This window comes from Camelus bactrianus, chromosome 20 (genome assembly GCF_048773025.1).
Source record: "Camelus bactrianus isolate YW-2024 breed Bactrian camel chromosome 20, ASM4877302v1, whole genome shotgun sequence".
In the NCBI taxonomy this organism is placed as follows: Eukaryota; Metazoa; Chordata; class Mammalia; order Artiodactyla; family Camelidae; genus Camelus; species Camelus bactrianus.
Genome location: NC_133558.1, coordinates 8,442,145 through 8,462,617, shown reverse-complemented (window position 1 = coordinate 8,462,617; position 20,473 = coordinate 8,442,145). Strand labels below are relative to the sequence as shown.

The 20,473-nt window shown below is 45.5% G+C and overlaps 1 protein-coding gene across 6 annotated transcripts in view; it reads right to left on the bottom strand.

Moving 5' to 3' along the window:
- Nucleotides 1-20,473, bottom strand: part of PHACTR1 (phosphatase and actin regulator 1) — a 440,363-nt gene that overhangs the window by 41,986 nt on the left and 377,904 nt on the right. For all 6 annotated transcript variants that reach the window (XM_010945711.3, XM_045509595.2, XM_074348117.1 and 3 more), the window contains 2 exons: nt 4,679-4,929; nt 2,592-2,748 (listed from right to left, as the gene is read on the bottom strand). In XM_010945711.3, the coding sequence (XP_010944013.1) occupies nt 2,592-2,748; nt 4,679-4,929 (408 nt within the window). The remainder of the gene's footprint in view (nt 1-2,591; nt 2,749-4,678; nt 4,930-20,473) is intronic.

Genomic DNA, 20,473 nt, shown 5'->3' with positions numbered 1-20,473 from the left:
CTGCTGAACTCTGTACAACTCTGTCAGCCTGCTGAACACGCCTGGTGGCCTTTCCTTTAGGCTCAGTTCCTGTAATCTGGCCAGAGAGGCCAAGGGTTATACCACGAGGAAATAACCTCCGCAGCTGAAACAGGGAACAAAGACGAAACGGATTCGGAGCTCAGTACCTTGTACGTTCCCGACCCCGCCCTCTCTACCTCCGTCTTTCTCAACCTGGTCAGTGTGTCTCCTTCTGCTGATCAGGGCGAACGAGGGGTGGGTACAGATGTCTACTATGGTGAAACCTCCATGGATTTCGTGACTCCTAAGCAGTACTGAGGTGTTGTTAGAAGAGGAAGGGTTGGAAATGGTTGATTTACAAGGATCAGACTTCAGATGCAGAGTTCTTTCAGGGCAGGGATGGTCTATGTCTCTTCCCACCTCTGGGATTTGTCACTGCCATCACCGGGCACTCATGCTGGCCGTATGTGAGTGTGGGTTCAGGCACGAGAAGCTGGGCTGTCTCTTTTTAGGAGTACATTCTGGAACAACAATAGCCTTTTTCACTTTGTCAGTTTCCTCCAGGTAGAACAGCTCTACGGTGAACAAGCAGAGCAGCTAGCTGCACACATCTGCTTTCTGTACCTCCCACCTTTGTCTCTCTCTCCACAGAAGATGCCGCCTTGGGCAGCTAGATGGTCTGGCTTCTCACGTACACCTGTAGAGAAGTTCTCAATTTCCCCCACAACCCTGGGGCTCTGCTCATGCTGCAGCAAAGCTGGGGAAATGGGAAGCAGGGGAAAGAATGAGCAGAAAGGACGCCCACACTCAGGGGTGGAGATGAACTTTGGGAAGGGGGACTGGGTCCAGGATCTGCTCGTTCTCTTTTATCTAGTCCCCCAAAGAATAGTCCTGTTTGTATTGGTTGTAAAATTGAACGAGCTGGTGCAGGAAGCAGCCTAGAATTACATACACCCACTCCACCCAGCCCCAGAGAGATCTGTCTCTATGTAGGACAGGAGGGGGGGGGTCTCGGGGAGGAGGTTTGGGGAGCAAGGACCACTATCTCCAAGTACCTGAAAGCATGCATGTTAAGAGGGGGGCTGAGGCACTGAGTAGCTGCTGAGAGAAGAGAGTAAGACCAATGGGTGGGAGACCCATGGACAGAGATTTCAGTTCAATAGAAGGAAGGGTGTTTAACAGTCAGGCTCTTCAACAATGGGACAGGCTGTCTAGAGTGTGGTGAGTAATCACTGAGGTAGTAAGAGAGATCGGATGTCCAAGGTGTGGATGTGGTACCAAATTCAATGAGAGAGAGAGAGTTAGATTTTTCATTCTGTAACTTGAAAGACCACGTATCACAAGGTCAAATCACCCACCAGTGTTGACGGTTTTACACAGCCCTGTACCATTAAAACAACATCCTGCAGGAGGAAACCAAGTGAATTACGAGAAAGAGAAGCTGCCCTTAGGTGACAAAGGAAATCAGGTGGGAGCGGGGAACTGCGGCACACGGCTGGATGACGTCCGTGCCCCGTATCCTCTTCATGCACCCGCTTCCTCACGTGCGCTGATGAAGCTGACAACGAAAGTGACTCGACTGGGCTGCTGGAAGGAGAAAACGAAGTAACAGCAGATAACTGAGCGTGTACTCTGGGTCAGGGACGGCTTTAAATGCTTGACTTACATTATTTAATTCTTACACCAACCACCCCATCTTACAGAGGCATAAACACGGGCGGAGAGAGTAAGTGATTTACACGAGGCTCTGCGGCAGGCAGAGGGAGTGTCAGGGGGAAAGCAGGGAGAGGGAGGCCTCTACACACTGGATCCAAACCCCGAGCACAGGGCCAAAGTCGGGGCTCACGGGGTGAATGTCATTACAGAGCGGCGGCATAATGTATGGTCAAGAGGGGGCGCCCCAGAGCCATCCTGTACGACACTATGCACGTAATTCAGGTTCTGTCTGTCTGGTGTTCTTATCCATGAAATGGGCACAGAAAGGTCCATTTCATAGGGAAGCTCAAAGATTAAATGAATTAACACACATACAACGTTTAGAAGAATGCCTGGCAAATAGCGTGCCGCAAATGTTAGCTAACGCCATATAAAGATGTCCTAGGGTACAAATACACACACAGGTGTTTAACCTTAATATGACATCCTGCTTTGCAGACACCTGTAATATCCACACATAAAGACAATCACTCCAGAAGTCACAACTCAGTAAAGATGCATCTTTTCCCGCCACTGACCTCTCAGCTGCACAATCTAACAGAAAGTGCATTTATTTGATTGCTTTGGAAAACTTAACCAAACCACAGTCCCTCTGTGTGTGTCCTCAATTCTACTGGATGATGGTGCTTTTCCTACAGGTGGTTGTTCTCCCTGGAAGTCTGCCTCTCAGCTTCTCCCTGAACCTTTTATCAAGTGAAACGTCCAAGATTTTGGTAAGTGAAGAAGAGGGGACCATAGGAGCAGCCCTGGAGAAGAAATGTTTGCCACTGACTTTTTCTGCAGGCTGCTGCTCAAGAGACACTCAGGTCTGATTTGAGGATGGGGACTGAATTCTTCTACCGAAATCTGCAGAGCCAGTGTTTCTGCGGTCCTACCTGGTGAGCTTGGTGCCGATCTGCTGCCTCAGCTCCAGCCTCTCCTCATCCGTCTGCCGCGGAAGGATGTTCTTTTCTTCCAGTTCTCGCTTGGAAGGCCTGTTGCTGAGTTTGATGGCTAAGGAGTCCTTCCTGCACACCTTCATGGCCAGGGAGCCTGCAGGAGGGGAGGGACGAGTTAGTCAGGCTGTCACAAACCTGCCCGGGCTCCCACGGGGCTGACCAAGGGCCACAAGGTGACAGGCAGGGAGACATACACCATGGCCCAACACCTGGCAGTGGTAAAGAGCTCAGTCAAAGGATACTTTCATATACTTCCTGCAATCAGCATATCATCTCTACCTTGCAGCATGCTGGGCATGTGATGGGCACACAGGGAGCCTGTGATTGGATCTCTGCTCCACAGGGCCCCCCAACATGCGGGCAGCATCACAAAGAGGGGGCAGGACAGTCTGTGGAGTGCAAAACAGAATGCAACGGGCAAAGGAGGGACAAAGGCCTTCGGTAATTATGGAAGGCTTCTCAGAGGAGGAGGAGGGGCTGGCACTTGCAGGATAATGGAGGCAAACAGAATATAGGCTGGCAGGCATCTGCACGTCTGAAAGGTTGGAGGTGACAGATGAACCAGGGAATCCTGGGAGACAAAAGACATCAGCTACAGTGGAGCTGGGGATGGTGGCGGGAAGTAAAGTCAGGCAGACGAAGTGGGGTCAGTGCAGGGCAGGAGAGGGAGTGAGGTCACTGAAACAGGCCATATTCTGGGGTTGTTTATCTTTCAAACATAAGAGGTTCTGAACACCAAGGGCAGAGCTTCCTTACACCTGGAATAAATCCATGATTCTCAATCAGGAACGACCCCCTCCCACTTCCCCAGGCAAAGACACTTGGCAAAGTCTAGAGACATTTTTGGTTGTTAAACTGGGGTTGGCAGGGGGGTCACTACTGGATCGCAGTGGGTAGAGGCCAAGGATGCCGGTGAACACCCCACAATGCACGGGCCAGCCCCCACGAGGAAGGGCATGCGGTCCAAAGTGCCGCCTGTGCCGAGGCTGAGAGATCCTGGTGCAAAGAGTTTCATTGTTGGGGCAAGAAATGGTAAGCGGGGGCTGGGTAACAGCTCAGGGGTCACGTGGCTCCCCTCCGTGGCTCCCTCCTCGATGCTGTTCTAATCATCTCATGGCGCACCTGGACTCTTAACCAAAGCTCAAGTTTAGCTATCCGAGGTCTGGGAGGTGTAAAGCAAGAGGAAGGGACAGGGAGGCAGCACGTTCAGGGGCCTCCTTTGGATTTTACACAGAAAGGGCTTGTCTTCCTTCTCCTTCCGCTGGTTTTAGAACTTGGGCTTTGGAATGAGACACCGGCAGCTCCAAATCCCAGCGCTGCCACTTAGTAGGTGTGAGGCTCTGGGCAGGTCCCTCACCTCTCCGCTTCCTTCCCTCACCTGTAAAATGGGGCAGTAGTTTATGCCACTGGGTGTTGTAAGGTGTAGATAAGAGAATAAAGTCTTAGCTCACTGTCAGGCACGTTGTCGGTAAAAGGTTACTATTACGTAAGTTCATGTATTAAAAAGTTGACCAAATATCAGCCTATATTCACTTAACTAAAATCTATTTGCTTCTCAAAGCCAGAATGATAGATTTTCAACTTGGCTTTCATCATTTTTTCTCTTGTCTCTTAGCACATTTCAAGGCCTTAAAGAAGAAATTTAAATTCAGGCCTTCTAAAGTGGTGGAGGTAGGCTCAAAAATGAATTTGTTCCATATACAATGCTTAGCAGCACTATGGAGCATTCTGCAGACTCAAATTGAATTTTAAGGTGCCTCCAGCCTTTTTTTTTTTTAAATTGATGGGGGTGTTGCATCCCAAGGGAAGCAATCAAAGAAAGAGATACACATCTAAAGAGGCAGGAGATGGTAGCATGGCGTTGCATTTTTGGAGCTCTGAGGCTGTTTAGAGAATAGTCACTCTTTCATTTTACTCATGAAGAAACAGTACCACCAGACCTTGGACTAGAACCCACAAGGGTGGGCAGCTCCTCCCACCAGCCCCGCCCCTCCCACCCCCGGGGAGGAGGCAGATGCACCCACTGGTGTACAGGGAGCTGTCGTCATCCTCATCCTCTTCCTCCTCCTCCTCCTCTTCTCTCGTGTACAGGCAAGAAGAGTCTTCGTAGTCTGACTCATGAGGCACATTTTCTTTATTGTCATCACATTCAATCACAACAGTTGGCACTTGTCTTATTTCCGGAAGGCCCAGAGGTCCTGCTTTTGTGACACTGTCACCCGAGTGCAAACCAGAGCTGTGGTAGGAAGTAGAACAGGGAACCCGCTGCTCAGAGCTGTTGAAAGAGAAGGAGAAAAGAAGACATTCATTCTGGCTAAGGCGTCATGTCAATGCAACACGACCTTTTTAAAACTCAGCTGTCCCGTCCTAAGAGACAAAAGGTCTACTGGGCAATTCAAGCCTCACTTCTCATCTTACAGCTAAATGTGTTAGGACGGCAGCTACCCCGATGGAGGGAGCAGCACGGAACAGGGAGCAAGGATTCTAATTCCCTGTGGATGGATGGTGGTGATGGTAGCACAATTATGAAACTGTACTTAAATGCCACCGAACTGTGTACTGCAGAATGTGGAAGATGGTCATTTTATGTCCTGTGTATTTACCACAATTCAAAAAAATTTTTTTAAATAAATTTTTAAATTTCTGATTAAGAGTGACAACTCCAGTGGTTGAAGGAAGGTTCCTATGCAACTCACATGTCTCACAGGAAGAGTAAAAGGATTAATTTGATGGTGAAGCTGGAGATTCAGGAAAGAGATGCTGCAAGAGGGTCCAGCCTGCAGAGCTCTACAGCATGAGCGTTCAGGGCTGAGTGTGGGAGAGACTGAAACGTCACAGATGGAGATGCAGAGAAAGAGAAGAGGTGGAACCACCAGGCTGGACCACCAAGCATGACATCAGGGTGGGCATGGACAGGGTCGATTCAGACAAAGTTCTCTCCCAAGGACAAAGCCAGACCCTCAGGAGACACAGGTGACGCCTGTCTGGTTTGCCAGCAGGTCAATGGTCCAAGGAGCAACCATGATAATATTCTTGGTTTTACTCCTTTGGTTGAGCCAACTCAGATAAAATATATTTTTTTAATTAAAAATGATTTGGTTCGCAATGAAAGTCATGAGTTCAATGTAAGAAAATCAGGAAACGTGTGTCATCAAACATAAAGAAAATAGTTATTTTCTTAATAGAGTCTATCCTAGGTTCCTACAGCAATTTAGAATCCTTTTTATGACCAGCTCTGAATGAAGTCCAGCAAGAATAACGGAGCCAGAAATATATAGCTAAATTTTATAATTCTTTTTCAGATTAACTGGTAGTGGAATTTATGTCTTTCATTTAAGGAATTTCTAAACATAGGAAACTGAATGCATTTTACCAACCAAAAGTGTTTGGCATGCATAAGGAAATGAAGCAGAAGGTTATCCTCTACAGCAACAATTTCTTATCCAAAAGAAAAATCTTACTCACGACATGTGAATGCATGCCAGGTCTCCTTTAAAACTTTCAATTATGTTTTAATTGATTGCTAGGTCTAATTTAAATTCAATTAATTTTCCTCCTCCTATTGTTTCCAAAGGGCTGTTTTTCTCTTCGTATTTTTCATGTAACTCTTTAGGGACACAAATGGAAAATCTAGTTAACACGTTTATGAGCTATGATGTTCAAGGCAATGAATTAAATTAACTTAAAAAAAAAACCAACCTTCAACCATTAAGATTAAATCACATATTTACAAAAATGCAGCATCTTCATTAGATATTAGCAGGTTAAGGAGTCCATTTTCCACTTAAATTTAACACAATGGCAGTGAGAGAAGGCAGATGGAACACGTAACAGATGGTCTCCGGGTGACAAATATAATAGCTGACTGAGAGGTGACTGATGGGGGAATTACTGACCCACCTCACGAGATGGCCCTTCCATCAGACGATGATACTCCCTGGGTTCCAACCCTGCTTGGATTCCTACACTGGGTATTAAGGGAATTACGGATGAAAGAGGCAAAAATGTAATTCCATGGCTCATATTTTGCCCCATCCCTGCCTTTTCCCCACCCCATGTATATCTCCTGCAAAGGCAGAGAAGTGGGGACATGACAGGAGTAGGGATGAAAAGAAGCCAAGAGATATTCTTGTCTGGTGGGAAGAATCTTTTGAGGAAATAAAAGTTGGAAACCAGAAAGCGTAAGCATTCCTTAAGGTAGAAGGCTCCAAGCTGCCTCAAGAGGATGGAGAGAGAAATATTATGCAAAGGAAGATAAGGAACTCAGCTTCACAGGTAGTCTGTGATCAAGAGGAGACTGTGGTTTCTCCTCCCTCCAAGATACACAGGAAGCATGAGACCTTGAGTAGAAGGGGATTATGAGGCCCCTTGGGCAGGTCCTACATAGAGCGCTACCATGGTGACCAGTCATAGTGACCAGCAACTGCCAGAGACCTCACCTGGCCAACCCATTCATCTTTCTGAGTGTGAATCGAGCACGTGACAGAATGTCCAGTTTCCAGAAGGACAAAGAAGGTATTTTCCAGCAAGCTAGGTGAATCCACCAAAAGGGTTTTAAAATATTCTATTAATCAATATCCACTGACTGCCGACCATGGCTTGGGAAAAATTGCTGAGAGGGAAGAAGACAAATACCCGGCTAGCCCACACGTCTGGTAACTCCGGAGGAGCACCGGACAGCAAGAAAAGACACAGGAGCGCAGAAGAGTTAGCCGAGAAGGGGGCTGGCAAGGTTCGGATGGGGCCTCAGTTTGAGGAGTCAAGACACAGATCCAGGTCTGAGTTTTGTCATTTACTACCTTCTGACATTGGGCAGATTATATCACTTTCCTTGGGCAAAATTGGGTTAAGTTGTATTTTTTTCACGAGAGCTGGTGCAGATGAAGTGTCCCACTGGCACAGCCTCAAGGGAGCCCCTCACTTGTAATTTAAAGAAAGGGCCTTCCCTTCCAAATGGTTTCCACGTACTCTCCATGTCAATCTGTTTTCCATACTGTCATCAGAGCAATGTTCAGAAACTCAGACAGAACCATTTCACCCGTTAGAACTCGGAAAGTCTGCCTAGTCTACAAACTCAGCGCTCCAAGAGTGAGACACGAGGAAAACCCAGAAAATCCACATTACCAGCTACACTATTCACAGCAAAGAATGAAATCAGCTGAAATGTAGCCCCTGACTGTATCTGGCCTCTCCTCCCCACCACTGGTGGCTACGGGCAGGAAGGGGAACACCCAGCCCGATTGGTTTTCTGTAACGGAATTGTCACTCAGAAGCCCTGCTCTACATAAAAGGTCTCACTACAAAAGAAGAGTGAAAATCATTAGTCTGGGAGCGGTAGTTCACACACAGCCTGACAAGCGACGCCTTGTACAATGTGACCCGTGTTATTCACCCAGCCTCATCCCCCTGCCCCACCTCCGTCCCCACACAACTCACCCCTCAGACACATGCAACATCGCACTGTGAGCTCTTGCCCTGGAGTGTGCTCCCACCCCCCCTTCACCTTGTTCATTTCTATTTATCTTTTAGTTCTTATCTCAGACAACACTTTGCCTATGTTCTCAGGAGATTCCACAACCGTGAAAATTGGGAATACCTATTTGCTTACTAGCTTCCCCTCCCCAGCCAAGTGTAGGTGCCTCGAGGGGCAGGGACCCTTTCTTCTTCAGGTTTGTAGCAGGTGCTGGGCACCCTGGCTGACACTAAGTGGACACTCATTGTTTATTGTTCTTGCTGAATGAAAGAAAGGTGGGCTAGAATCACGGACACTTAAGATGCATTTGTGAGTGGTTGACAAGTCATATTCGAAGAGTATTAATGAAGAGATCATTCTTTAATTTTTAGGGAGGCATCCGGTGGTGTGCTGCAGAGTACAGGTGCCCCTGCCCTGATTGGCACTTTAATTAATGGCTTCATGGATAGGATCAAATATATGCAAGAACTGAGGTAGAGAAGGAAAGGCGGGAGTGAAAAAAGGGGAACATTTACTGAATGTCGCCCACTGTTCTGGAAACTTCCACATCCAGTATCTCATATCATCGTTATAACCACCCTGCAGGAGAGGTGTCATTATCCTCACTTTATTAGGCAGGAAATGGAGCCTCTGAGAGGGTAATTAATGGGTCCAGGAGGGCACAGGTAGTAAAAGGAGGAGTTGGAATTTGAACTCACTCTGTTTCAATATGCTGTACCCAAAAATCAAATCATGATACTTGTAAGACTGCACATTTCAGTTAAACACAAACCCCACTAACTGTACACCTGCAACACGAAGGAAACACCATGCATTGTCAACACAGGCACAAAACGGGCACCATTACTTTATAAATATTTAAAATCTTACTAACCAGGGTGAGTAATAGGGTCCTCTCCTGCCAGAGTCGGGCCTCAACTGGGGCACTGACTTTAAAGGATGCATCCTAGACTGGGTTTAGAATGGTCAGGATGGGGAAAGGACCCATCTGTTTACTTACTGTCATGGTGACTTCTACACCAAGATGGAAGCACTGAGAAGTTCCAACAGAGCCTCAGATACTTACTACCCAGTTCTTTACAGGAAGTTTTTTGACCACTGGTCCAAACCAATGTTTTCTAACCTCCGTCATCCCACACTTGTTAGCTTTTTTGTGTGAGCCATATTTTGAAGTCCATTTATACTATCATTTACCTTGTATTTTAAAGTCAACACATAAAAAAACTTAAATACTGATTTAGCCTCATCTTAAGCAATAATATCTTTGTAATCACTGGTTTCACGTTAATTATGTGTTTACAACTTATGTTAAAACAAATACGCGTCTATTAAAACTTTCAAAACGCTTGTCTTAAACTCACTTTGTGTTCCACTGATGACGTATTTATCTTATTTTGGTTCAGCGTTGGCCTAGGCCAGAGTCTCTCAGGCTCGGCACAGTTGACAGTCTGGGCTAGACGATTCTTTGCGGTGGGGGCTGTCCTGTGTACTGTAGGATGTCTTAGCAGCATCTCTGGTCCCTACTCACTAGCTGCTAGTGATCCATCTCCTCCAGGTGTGACAACCCCAAACATCACCAGTTATTGCCAAATGTCCTCTGGGGGGCAAAACCGCCCATTTGGGAACCACTGGCCCAGCGTATCCACAACGGCCTCGCTACTTGCTGCATTCTCAGATTTGTACCACGGGAGTCTCCTCTAATGCAAGGTGAGCTTTAATTATCAGGGATTTGCAGTATTCCCTGAATGATGAACTGCCCAGATCCCACCTCTGAAACTCCGACGTGCCGTCTCAGGCTGGCACTCTGGGGGCCGTACTCATAATCTGCTATTTACAGGTCCACTGAGTACGTTATTTGCACCCCTGCTCTGTTCTGAGTCACTACCCGATTAAGGCAAGAGCTCCAAACTGATTCGAGCGAAGCAGCTTTTTTCATTACGTTGCCCAGATTAGTGATTTATGAAATGACAAGCCACCAGTGCCCTGAAAGAGTCACATCTCCCAGAGTACCTGTCAACGTCCCTGAGGAAAAGCTGACTCACATAATCAGATCTATTCTAGACCATTCGCGTCAACACTCTTCGGGGATTAAGGATTTAGTCTGCTTGGAATCCAAACGGGTCTCATTGCACGGGGGTTGTGCTCATTGTTCCTCTTCCCTGTGGGTGAATAGGAACTAAAACGGCAGGTCAACAGGAGCCCCTCATTCTAACCTCCTAGATGGGGCCTCCCTAACTCCTCCTGGACCACGGCACATAGCGGTGATGAAAGCTAACACTTTAAATGCTCACACAGTGCTGGGGGTGGATTCATTTCAGCCTCTCAACCACCCTATTAGGTAAGTATTGCCGTTATCCCCTCATCTTGGAGAAGAAAAATGAGGCACGTGGCCATGGTCTCAGCAAGGGGGTGCAGGCATCACTGAACTGCGGCAGTAGGGCTGAGGGGACTGATCTCACGCCGCTGTCACTCTAGCACGGCTTGGGCAGAAGCAGAGCCCTGCAGAGACTTCAAACCTTAACTCTCTTTCCACAGCTTTCTCTCCTCCTCACCATCACCCGGCTGACTCCCTCCTGCTGTGAAACAGATCCCATCACGTAACCCTCCCAACTAAAAGACCTCTGAAGGGTCTCACTGTCAGCTGGATAAACCGCACCCTCTTTGGAATGGACTGGGGGAAGGGGGGAGCGCCTCAGGATCTGGCCCCCTAATTCCTTCCAGTCTCACTTGTTACTTTCTTTACTGTGTACCCAGTGTTCCTGCGTGGCAGGCCACTCCCCACTTCCCAAGCACCCGGGGAGCTTTCCTGCCTCCTCCCCCTGCTCCTGCCATCACTCCTCCTCAGAACTGTTCCCTCCGAGTTTGGAGCATCCCATCCATCCTCAGGGAGAGCGCCAGTGCCATTTCCTCTGAGCAGCCTTTTCTAATTTTCCAGTGGAAATCAGTCCCTTCTCTGGGCTCCCACCTCTGTAACAGCATGTCACATAACGCTATAATGACACATCGAAGCACTTCTCGCCTGCCCTCACTGACTGTCAGCCTTTCAAAGACAGAGGCTGATGATCAATTGTCTTCATATCCCAGCCCCATTTTTGTATATGTTTTTGGAACTGATGGAAAAGTCAATCAAATATTTCAAGTCTCTAGGAATCAATACATTTTCTATCATTTAATTCAATAAACAGTCACCCCTGACCCTTAGATGTCTTGCTGTGCAGGGAAAGTATCCTATGGAAGGAGAGTGAAAGTTGTGGAAATAGTGAAAGAGAGTTCTTCCTAAGAAAATAATTTAAAGAGATAGGCACAGAGAGATCTATGTAAGGAAGAATGCCACGTGCCCCCCATCCCAGGACAGTGTGAGCACGGAAGGTGTAACAGAGAGAGCTTAAGGTCACTGCATTTTCCAACTCTACATCCACAGGCTGTCAGGCACTCCAGTGAGGACTGTCCAGAGTTAAGCTGCTTTGTAAGGGGAGGTATCTGGGCTAAATGAGATCTAGAAGGTTTCTTCTTATATGGCATTCTACCAGGAAGTTAAATTAACACCAAAGAACCTACATTATTTTCCAGGGTGGGGAAAAGATGAGATTCTGTTCCCTGTCCAGGTAGCTTCAAAGGGTATAATCTTCCTGAGAAACATAATAGGGATGAACATGCAAAGAGCTGAGAGCGTTCCGTGACACTCACAAGACGCTGGCCAGCTGCACCGCGTTGGAGTGTTTCCACTCCATTAACAAAATAAACCAGGCGCTCCACGGATCAGGGCAGAGGGGAAGAGCATCCTTCAAAAAAGCGACAACAGCTAACACAAGTGGGCCTTTGCAGGTCCTATCGCAGTGCTTCGTACATGTTCATGATCTCATTTAACCTTCACAAAAACTTGCAAAGTGAGGTAGGGTACCGTTATTATCTTGATGTTATGGACGAGGACATCGCGTTTCTGAGGAAATAAGTGGCCACTTGGCTGTGACCACAGCAGGGATATGGACTTGGGTTTTCCCGCTCCAGGGCCTGTGCTCGCTCCATGAAGCACACTGCCCTCTCCCAGAGGACCCCCCGTGTCACTATTTCCTTGCCTGTGGACATGCTGACTATAAAGTACAGTTTGCACCCCAAATTCAAAAGAAAAACACGAAATAAAATAATTACCTGGATAATGAAAAGCAAGGACAACAGATGCTCACAGAGCTCAATTCCTCTTTTGCTGTGAGTTTTGCTGGGAAGAGCCCCCAGGCTGTAGGCTCTGATGGGACAGAGACAGGTTTGAATTCTAGACCTGGGTGGTACAGCAGTGTCTGTGTGAGTAGCACGTGGCTGGGGTGAGGAGGTGTGCAGAGAGAACAGGATATGAGAGAGAGGAGAGGATGACCACGAAGCTGGATAATCCAGCCTTGGGTGATGGCGTGTCATCAGTAAGAAGAGATGCCAGGGGTTTACTGTGGCCACGTTAATGATGTAGTTCCTTGAGGAACGGCATCACCATCACCCGCTCCCACTCCCGTTTGTATCTTCTGCAGTGTATACACGTATATACCCAGCATATAACACATTCACTGGTGTATGATCTGTCTCCTCCACTGAAAGCTAAGTTTGTGAGGATGTGAACTTTGTTTTGTCCTTTCTCCCCAGAGGATGGAAGTGCCTGAATATCTACCTTCATGAGAAAAAAAGAGTAAGTCAGGAAGAACAGAAGTTTATCTAAAACAGGAGGCCTGCTATCTACAAGAGACACACAAAAACAGGATTCAGAAAGCTTGAGAGTAAGATGGCAGTCCTAAATTGGTAAAAAGCACACATTTCAGACTCCTTCACTCTGTCCCCACGATTTGTTGGGGAAGTGAAAAGCTATATTCTCTCCCCTTGGTCCTGTCTTCATCAAGAATAACATTTTAATTTCTTTCTGGCAAATTCAACTCTCTTTTTTGACTCTACTAAACCAAGTAGGAGACACATAAATTGAGAACATAATGGCGCCCCTCAGGTCCCCATCCACAATTTCCTACCATTTAAATAGTCACATGCTTCTGAGAAATCCCTAGACTTTGAAAATTAAGAGACTGTTTTACCTTTCATGTTCATTACTGGTGAGGGAGAGGCATTTTATTTTTAATAATTCATCAAGAAACGAATGCCAAGACATCTACAATGACTCGGTCATTACAACAGTTGGCCCCTTTTCAAAGGACCTTTATAACCATCACTTTATCTGCACCACATGGCCATAGGCTGATGCCTGGTACACACTGCGGCTCATCCCTGGGCGCAGGATTACCCATTCTCAAGCACCTCCAACTCTCTTGCAGGAAATCAGGGGCAGGTTTTGAAATTAAAAATCACTGACTATTTTAAACCCTTAATCTTCTTGGAAAATACCTGGGAACCATTTCACCACCATTGCTAAAGAAAAACGTGTCATAAAGGGACACTGCTTTCTGGCATCTGATTACAAATGCAACTACTGTCAAAATGAAAAAAAAAAAAAAGACATTAATCTCCTGAAAGGACAGAGACAATTTATAAATCCCTCCAACACGATGCCGAAAATGAAATTAAACTTCAGTGGGAACGGCTTCAGTAATTTACACTGCACAGAGTTATAAAGAGTTCTCGGAGAGGAGAGGGGACAATCAGCTGTTTTCTTCTCGGGGCTTAAAAACATGTGAGAAATTATGTTACAAACTGCAGTGCCTGAGGCTGAAAGAGTGACAGAAATAACCACTGAAACCCAAGAAAACAGTTCATCGGTTTCATTTTAGGAAAGTAGGCACACACTGTGTGTTTTACCATGGCCTAGGATTAGCCTTCTAAGATAAGAAACTCAACATTGGAGCTTTTGTGTTTTCGGTGGGCTTTAGTCAGCAGGAAACGATGCTGTTCTATATATAGACTAGGGGACGAAGCTTTCCTGAGTAGAGAATGTGTTCTGAGCTCCCTTTTTTCCAGTGGTGGTAATGAATTTAAATAAATTCATTCATATCCCTTTCTCTGTCCCTCCAGGGACCAATGACCCACATTTCTGAAATAGTGTCTGGGGTCGGGATGTGATGAATAAAACCATACGACACCCAGAGTCTGACCAACAGCACCTCCATGTCTGACGGAGGAACCACACAATGGTGGCTTTCCCACATGACTTTCTCCTAAGACATCAGCAATGCCCTATGTCTTGCTTGGCTGGATGGTGGCGCCAGGAAGTCAGGACATGAAGTGAGGAGACCTATGTTTGAGCCTCAGCTGAACCACTCACTGGTTGAGCATTTTGGTCTTTCGGTTCCCCATCTGGTAAATGGAGAAACCTATTTCCCTACCTGGCACAGGCTGCTGCAAGATCAGAGAATAATGCTTCATAAACGTCAATGTTGGTAGTTGCTGTTTTAAAAAGGGATGTATTTTAACACCAGCAATTTCTCATAAACCAGTCATGATGGATATTACCCACTAGTTTGTTAAAACACTTCCTCTAGCTTGCAGAATCATTCTGGACAATGGTTTCCAAGATCAAAGAATACTGATGTACTGGGCAAAGGCAAGGTTTCTGCTGATGTACACATAAGCATTCAGAAGCATATTCTCTGTCTTTTCTTTTTTTAAAATACATTTCCTTTTTTATCCTCTTAAGACTTCAAAAGATGTTAGTGATTCATCTAGTCTCATTTTAACCTTCCTCTGACCAGTTTGCTCACTAGCCTTGCAGGGGAGGCTCTCTCCTGCTCAGGGTGACATTACCTTGCACTGAAATCTCATCGTGCCCCTTAAAACAGCAGCTAAACTGCACACCACCACCTACAGATGATAAATACATGCTGTAAAATCAAAGTACTGACCTAAAGGAAGAGATTGATAACTGTGGCCTCAAAGAGTCAGGGACAAATATGTCACCAGAATTGCACGAGATTTTGAAGAAGATGGTCATCAGTACAAGAAAGAGAGTCTTTGTCTGGAAATACATTTCGCTTGAAAATGTACGCCATTTACTATACAGTGAACAGGATACCAAACTTCTTCAAACAAATGCCACTTCAAGCAGATAAGATGTAGTTATTCAGAGGTTCACTTTTCTAGGGCACCAAGGCACATCTGTTGATCATCATGGGACACTGATTTGCTGGTGGAAATATTAACATAAACCAATGCAGTAATTATGTCAGACTGTTAAAGCTAAAAGGAACCCTGAGGATCATCCAGGTCAGGACCAAGAATTATTCTTTAGAATTTCCCGTGATCCTGGAGACCACATGAAGAAAAGTAATTGTCACCCTGAAATGTTTTTATACATTTCATACATGCTCTTTGAAAGCCCTAAAAGATAACTACGGAATGCCAGAATTATAAAGATTGATTTCAATTTCTTCTGTCCAATGTTGAAATTGTTCCTTCTTTAATATTCTTGACAGATAGTAATTTAATCCCTAGCTAATGTATGCAGTGCCCAGTAAGTGTTGCTAAGAGTTCAAGATGGTTCTGGAAGCCTTCTTGGGTCTGGTTGGCCATTGTTGGTCTGGACTAGCTGTATTAACACAGATGTACAACTAACATCCCAGAAGAGGTAAAACCACTGTATTTCTAGAAAACATTCACATTAGAGTTTACAATCTACTTCAGTATCTCTAACGTGGAGTTACAGGGTTGGACAGGTCCTTAGCAGACAATCTCACTTGTAGGGATTTTCTTTATGAAGCACATGAGTAAACCATTTGGGACAGCTGTTAGCCTGATCTTGTAAAAAGATCTTCTGTATTCTCTACAGTGGTTCCTAGGTTCCTCCTTACGTCCGTCAGATTGCAATCGTCTGTCATTTCTCTCACCCTCTATGATTGCTTCCTGTCTCTGCTTATTAAAAATCTCATCACCTGTTTGGAGACAGTGTTATCATTCCTTCCTCTAATCTGCCTAGAATGTTCTCTCACTCCCCTCCTCCCTCTTCTCTTGGCTCTTTCTGTCTGATTCCAGAGAAGCCTGCCTACCAGCTGACCCACTGGGTCTGGGGTGCTTTGCTACGGTGGCCCTAGAGAACTAACAGTCATGATCTGATTTTTGTTAAACCTCATCTCTTTGACTGTTGTGTCAAGGACAGACTGACGAGGCAGGTGTGGAAGCAGGAGACCAGGTAGGAGGGACCACGGGGGCTCAGACCACAGGCAGCGGCAGCAGTGGGAGGGGCCCTGCCTAGATGTATTCTCAGTGTAGACGAGATAGGACTTGCTGACCAATCAGACATGGGGTACGAGAAAAGGAAAGGCGTCAAGGGTGACCTCAGTATTTCTGGTACAGCACAATGTCCCAGTCATGCATATAAATACATATTTTTTTTCATATTCTTTTTCATTAAAGGTTATTACAAGATATTGAATATAGTTCCCTGTGCTATACAGAAGAAACTTGTTTTTTTAAATCTATTTTTATATATATATATATATATATATAGGCTAACATTTGCAAATCTCAAACTGTGCCTTACACCAGAAATTGACACACTATAACTGAGTGTACTTCAATTAAAAAATAAATAAATAAAAATTAAAAAAAAATTTTTTTGGTATGAGTAACCAGAAGTATGAAGTCACCTTTCATAGAGAAAGGGAAGATCTGTTTCAAGCGCACTCCCTTCAGAACCTTCCTAACTTCCTTCAGGGTCAATGGGGGTACACATCCCACTTCATTTTACTAAGAAGGAAACCAGAGGACACAGAACTGGTCAACTGAATTAGGATGGGAAAGAAAATCAGAGGCTGATTAGGATTTTAAGTCTGTATTCCGGGATGGATGCCAACCAGATCACAGAGCCTATTGCAGATATTAAAAAAAAAAACATTGTATAATCTTTTTTTTTTTAAGTTTTAATCACTGAACTAATACTTTTGAATGAAACACACTTAGAGTTTTTCCATGTGCCCACTCAGGCTTCAGGCGGAGGGAATGGGTTGTTTGTACAGACATATCAAAGATGTGAAAATTTAAAGAAATATACATAGATATGTATATTTCTCTCTCTGAATTTTTATGGAAATTAAACATCAGAGGTTCTCTCCATCTGCAGATCAAGCTCATTTACCCCAGAGGACAAAGAAAGGTTGCTTCTTATATATCCTCCTTTCTCCCTTGGAGCCTGCCCCACCCAGGAGGGAAGCAAGCTCAGAAGACTCTAAGGCTAAGGAGCTCCAGGAACATGGGGCGCGGAAGGGAGGGAGGGAAAGAGACACAGAAGCCAGGCTCCCTCCCACCTCCAGCAGCTCCAGGGTTGTTGCCAGGCCTCGATCCACAGACGCTCTGACCTGCTCCTGGCTCCAGGGGCTGGATCAGGAGCCGTGAGCAGAGCCATGCGTACTGACTATCCTCTTTCCCCAACTTACTAGGCAGGTGCAACACTCACCCCAGCGGCATCTCTCCATTATCCCAGGGCACTGGTTTGCAGCTACAGGGAGAAGCCAGCAGCGGGAGCGGAGCAAGGGCTCTCAGACCACACCCCCATCGACCCCAGCTCTTCTTCTGGGATGGGCTCAATCTCTCTCCTTAGTGGAGGAAAAGCAGCTGAGAGGGAGGTTCCTTGCCAGGCTCAAGCCCTAGTCATGGTTGAGGAAAGAGGATCAGGACAGACGGGGCGGCCCTGGGTGGCAGCTACGCAGTCGTGGGAGGAGGCAGTAGGGTCACCCCTGTGGAGTCACCTTCAAAGAAGATGTGAATCATCAGGGAAGAGAAGATAAATGAAGATGATCTAACTCGAGGAAACTGACACAAAATTTCCAACCAGATTGGATCCAATCTATTTGAATACGCCTTTCAGGGGCACTGAAGGCGCACTCTGAGTTCCATAGAATTCTGCTTAACATTCGCCACCATCTATGGGACACTTCTTATATATCATGTAATAAGATGCCTGATGTGGCCTCAGCGTCATTTGTTCCTCGCAAACAACCCAAACGAGGTTGATGGTGGTATTATCATCCCTGTTTTAAAGATGAGGAATCAAAGGCAAAATGTAGTGGTATCTCTGAGACTGAAATCCTGGTAGTTAGATTCTGGAACCCAGGCACTCAGCCATGATGTGGGGAGTGGGGGCCGCCTCCAGCTTGGCCACGCTGCCTAGGGCAGCCGGTGACCTCGGATAAATACAGAACTCTTTAAGTTTGCTTCAACTTGTCTCTAGTTCTCTCCTTCTGCACCCTTTACCCCAAATCTGGTGAGCCAACACTATGTAACTAACTACACGGGACTTTTTAGTATCATCAAGCAAGTTCGGGTTAGGGTAATGGTTAAGAAAATCTTCATACAAATCAAAACAGAGTAATCTTGAGCGAATACAAGATGGTAAAGGGTCTAGAAACCATCTCAACAGATGATTCCATGGGATTATCAGCCTGAAAGAGAGAAGCCATTTGATAAAGGAGATAGTAGCTGTCTTCAAAGACTTTCTTGAAAGCCTTTCATGGGAAAGGAAGATTAGCAACAAGGCTGGGACAATGCAGTTATAATAAGGAAAATTTTTAACTTAATGTAAGAAAGAACTCTGGAAAAAAAAAAAAGAACTCTGATAATCAGACTTTCTGGACAATGGATTGTGCCATCGTGGTACCTAGGGGGGGTCCCATTCTTTCAGAGACCAGAGGACAAATTGTCAGAAAGGCTGCAAAAGGCAGTGGCTAGCCGCATCAGTGGTCTTCGGGGGCCCCTTTCAGTTACATGATGACTATGTATTCATATTTATGGCCCAACGTCAGGCATTAATGCTGTTAAGTTCATCATTTGATTTTCAAGTTACATACAACGTTTCACCAGGGTCTGGACTATATGGGACATTCTAAGAGATCTCAGGTTCTGCGTTCAGTAATATTTCTTCCTTTTTGCGATTTTTTTTTTCTGTCACTGGAGATTGCCAGAATAGAGAAATGATTCTTTCTGAATGAATGAAACTTGGTCAGAGTAAGAGTGAAATCATGTTGACAGGTAGCAGGGAGAATTTTCAGGGGGTAAAAAGAAGGATGACCTCCCCGGAGACAGCACTAAACTGAAAGGTGCCTGTGACCCCCTTCTGCTCCCAGATCCTTCCAGGACTCCTGGAAGATAATGTGGATGCTCAGAAAGCTCTCTCAATCCTTCTTTGCTTGGACCAAAGGCCTCGTTTTCTCTGGAGGGCGATCTTGTCAAAGCGACGCATGCATTAACCCCGTGTCCTGGCTGGTCTACCAGAACAACCCTGTGCCTTGGCCCAGGGTGGGCAGGCGGGGAGACCGAGGAGGTAACAAGGGTCTCAGGGTGGCACAAAGCACAGGAGATTGCCTGGGTTCAGCTGTCAAGCTCGTGCTGTCCTTCCTCCGATCCCCTCCCCCACCCCACTGCAATATCCCATTATCTCCCTTCCCATTCACTCTCTCTGATTCATTTCAATAGAGAACCTGACCCCATGTAGGTCCAATAGACTTTCCCACTGGTCTATACTCAAAATATTCTACAAATACACACAGAAACTTCTGAACTAATGAATCTCATGTAATTTGTTAATTAATACTTTCAATGGAAACTTTTTAAATGGCATGTATGCTTTAAGTAGAAATGTTTTTAGCCAATATCCACTGTCATGAGTATCTTTTCCAGATGGTTAAAGCTCCTGAAGAGATACAAAAATGTACTGAGGGTTACGGGAGATGTGGGGGCAGGAAATTAATTGTGCTGTAGTCCAAAGAGTTTTAGATTTGCAGGAGGAAGACCCAGGACCCTTAAAGCCTTGGACCCTTGGCTTACTACCTAGGGCAGTACTTTTCAAAATGTCTATGGGGAGGACCAGTTTTATGGGTCAGCTGGTTGACTTATATATTTTAACTTTCAATCCATCACAAACTGATGCTTTAAAAAAATACAATAAAAACGCACAGCAAATAAAACCTCTTTATATAAATTATTCTGTCAAGTTGCTACAAAGGTACCTAAAAGCTTGCTCTCAGTTTCTGTAGAATTTCTGCAGATGGGCACCAAGTTTCTGGACCACTCTTTGAGTAGCTGGTGTTGGGGAACACAGCCTTCCTTAATTTCTCTGCTGACTCAGTTTCCCTAGGTAATGTGAGGATTAAGATGGTAACAGAGGTGTGTGATAAACTACAAAGAACCATCAAATTCTAAATTATTATTGTCCTCATTAACAATGACAGTAGTTGAGAATGATGCCAGTGGGCCAAATATATACATATTTTTTTCAGTGAGGGTAGATATTCACATGAACCTGTCAAGCCAAAATTCTTAGTGATAACAACTTCCCTTAGAGTTTACTAATTTCCCAAACATAGAGTACTTGGCTGAGATAGAAGGAGGGAGAAAGCCACTGAGCGTTGGGAAACTACAACAGAAAGTTCCCGAC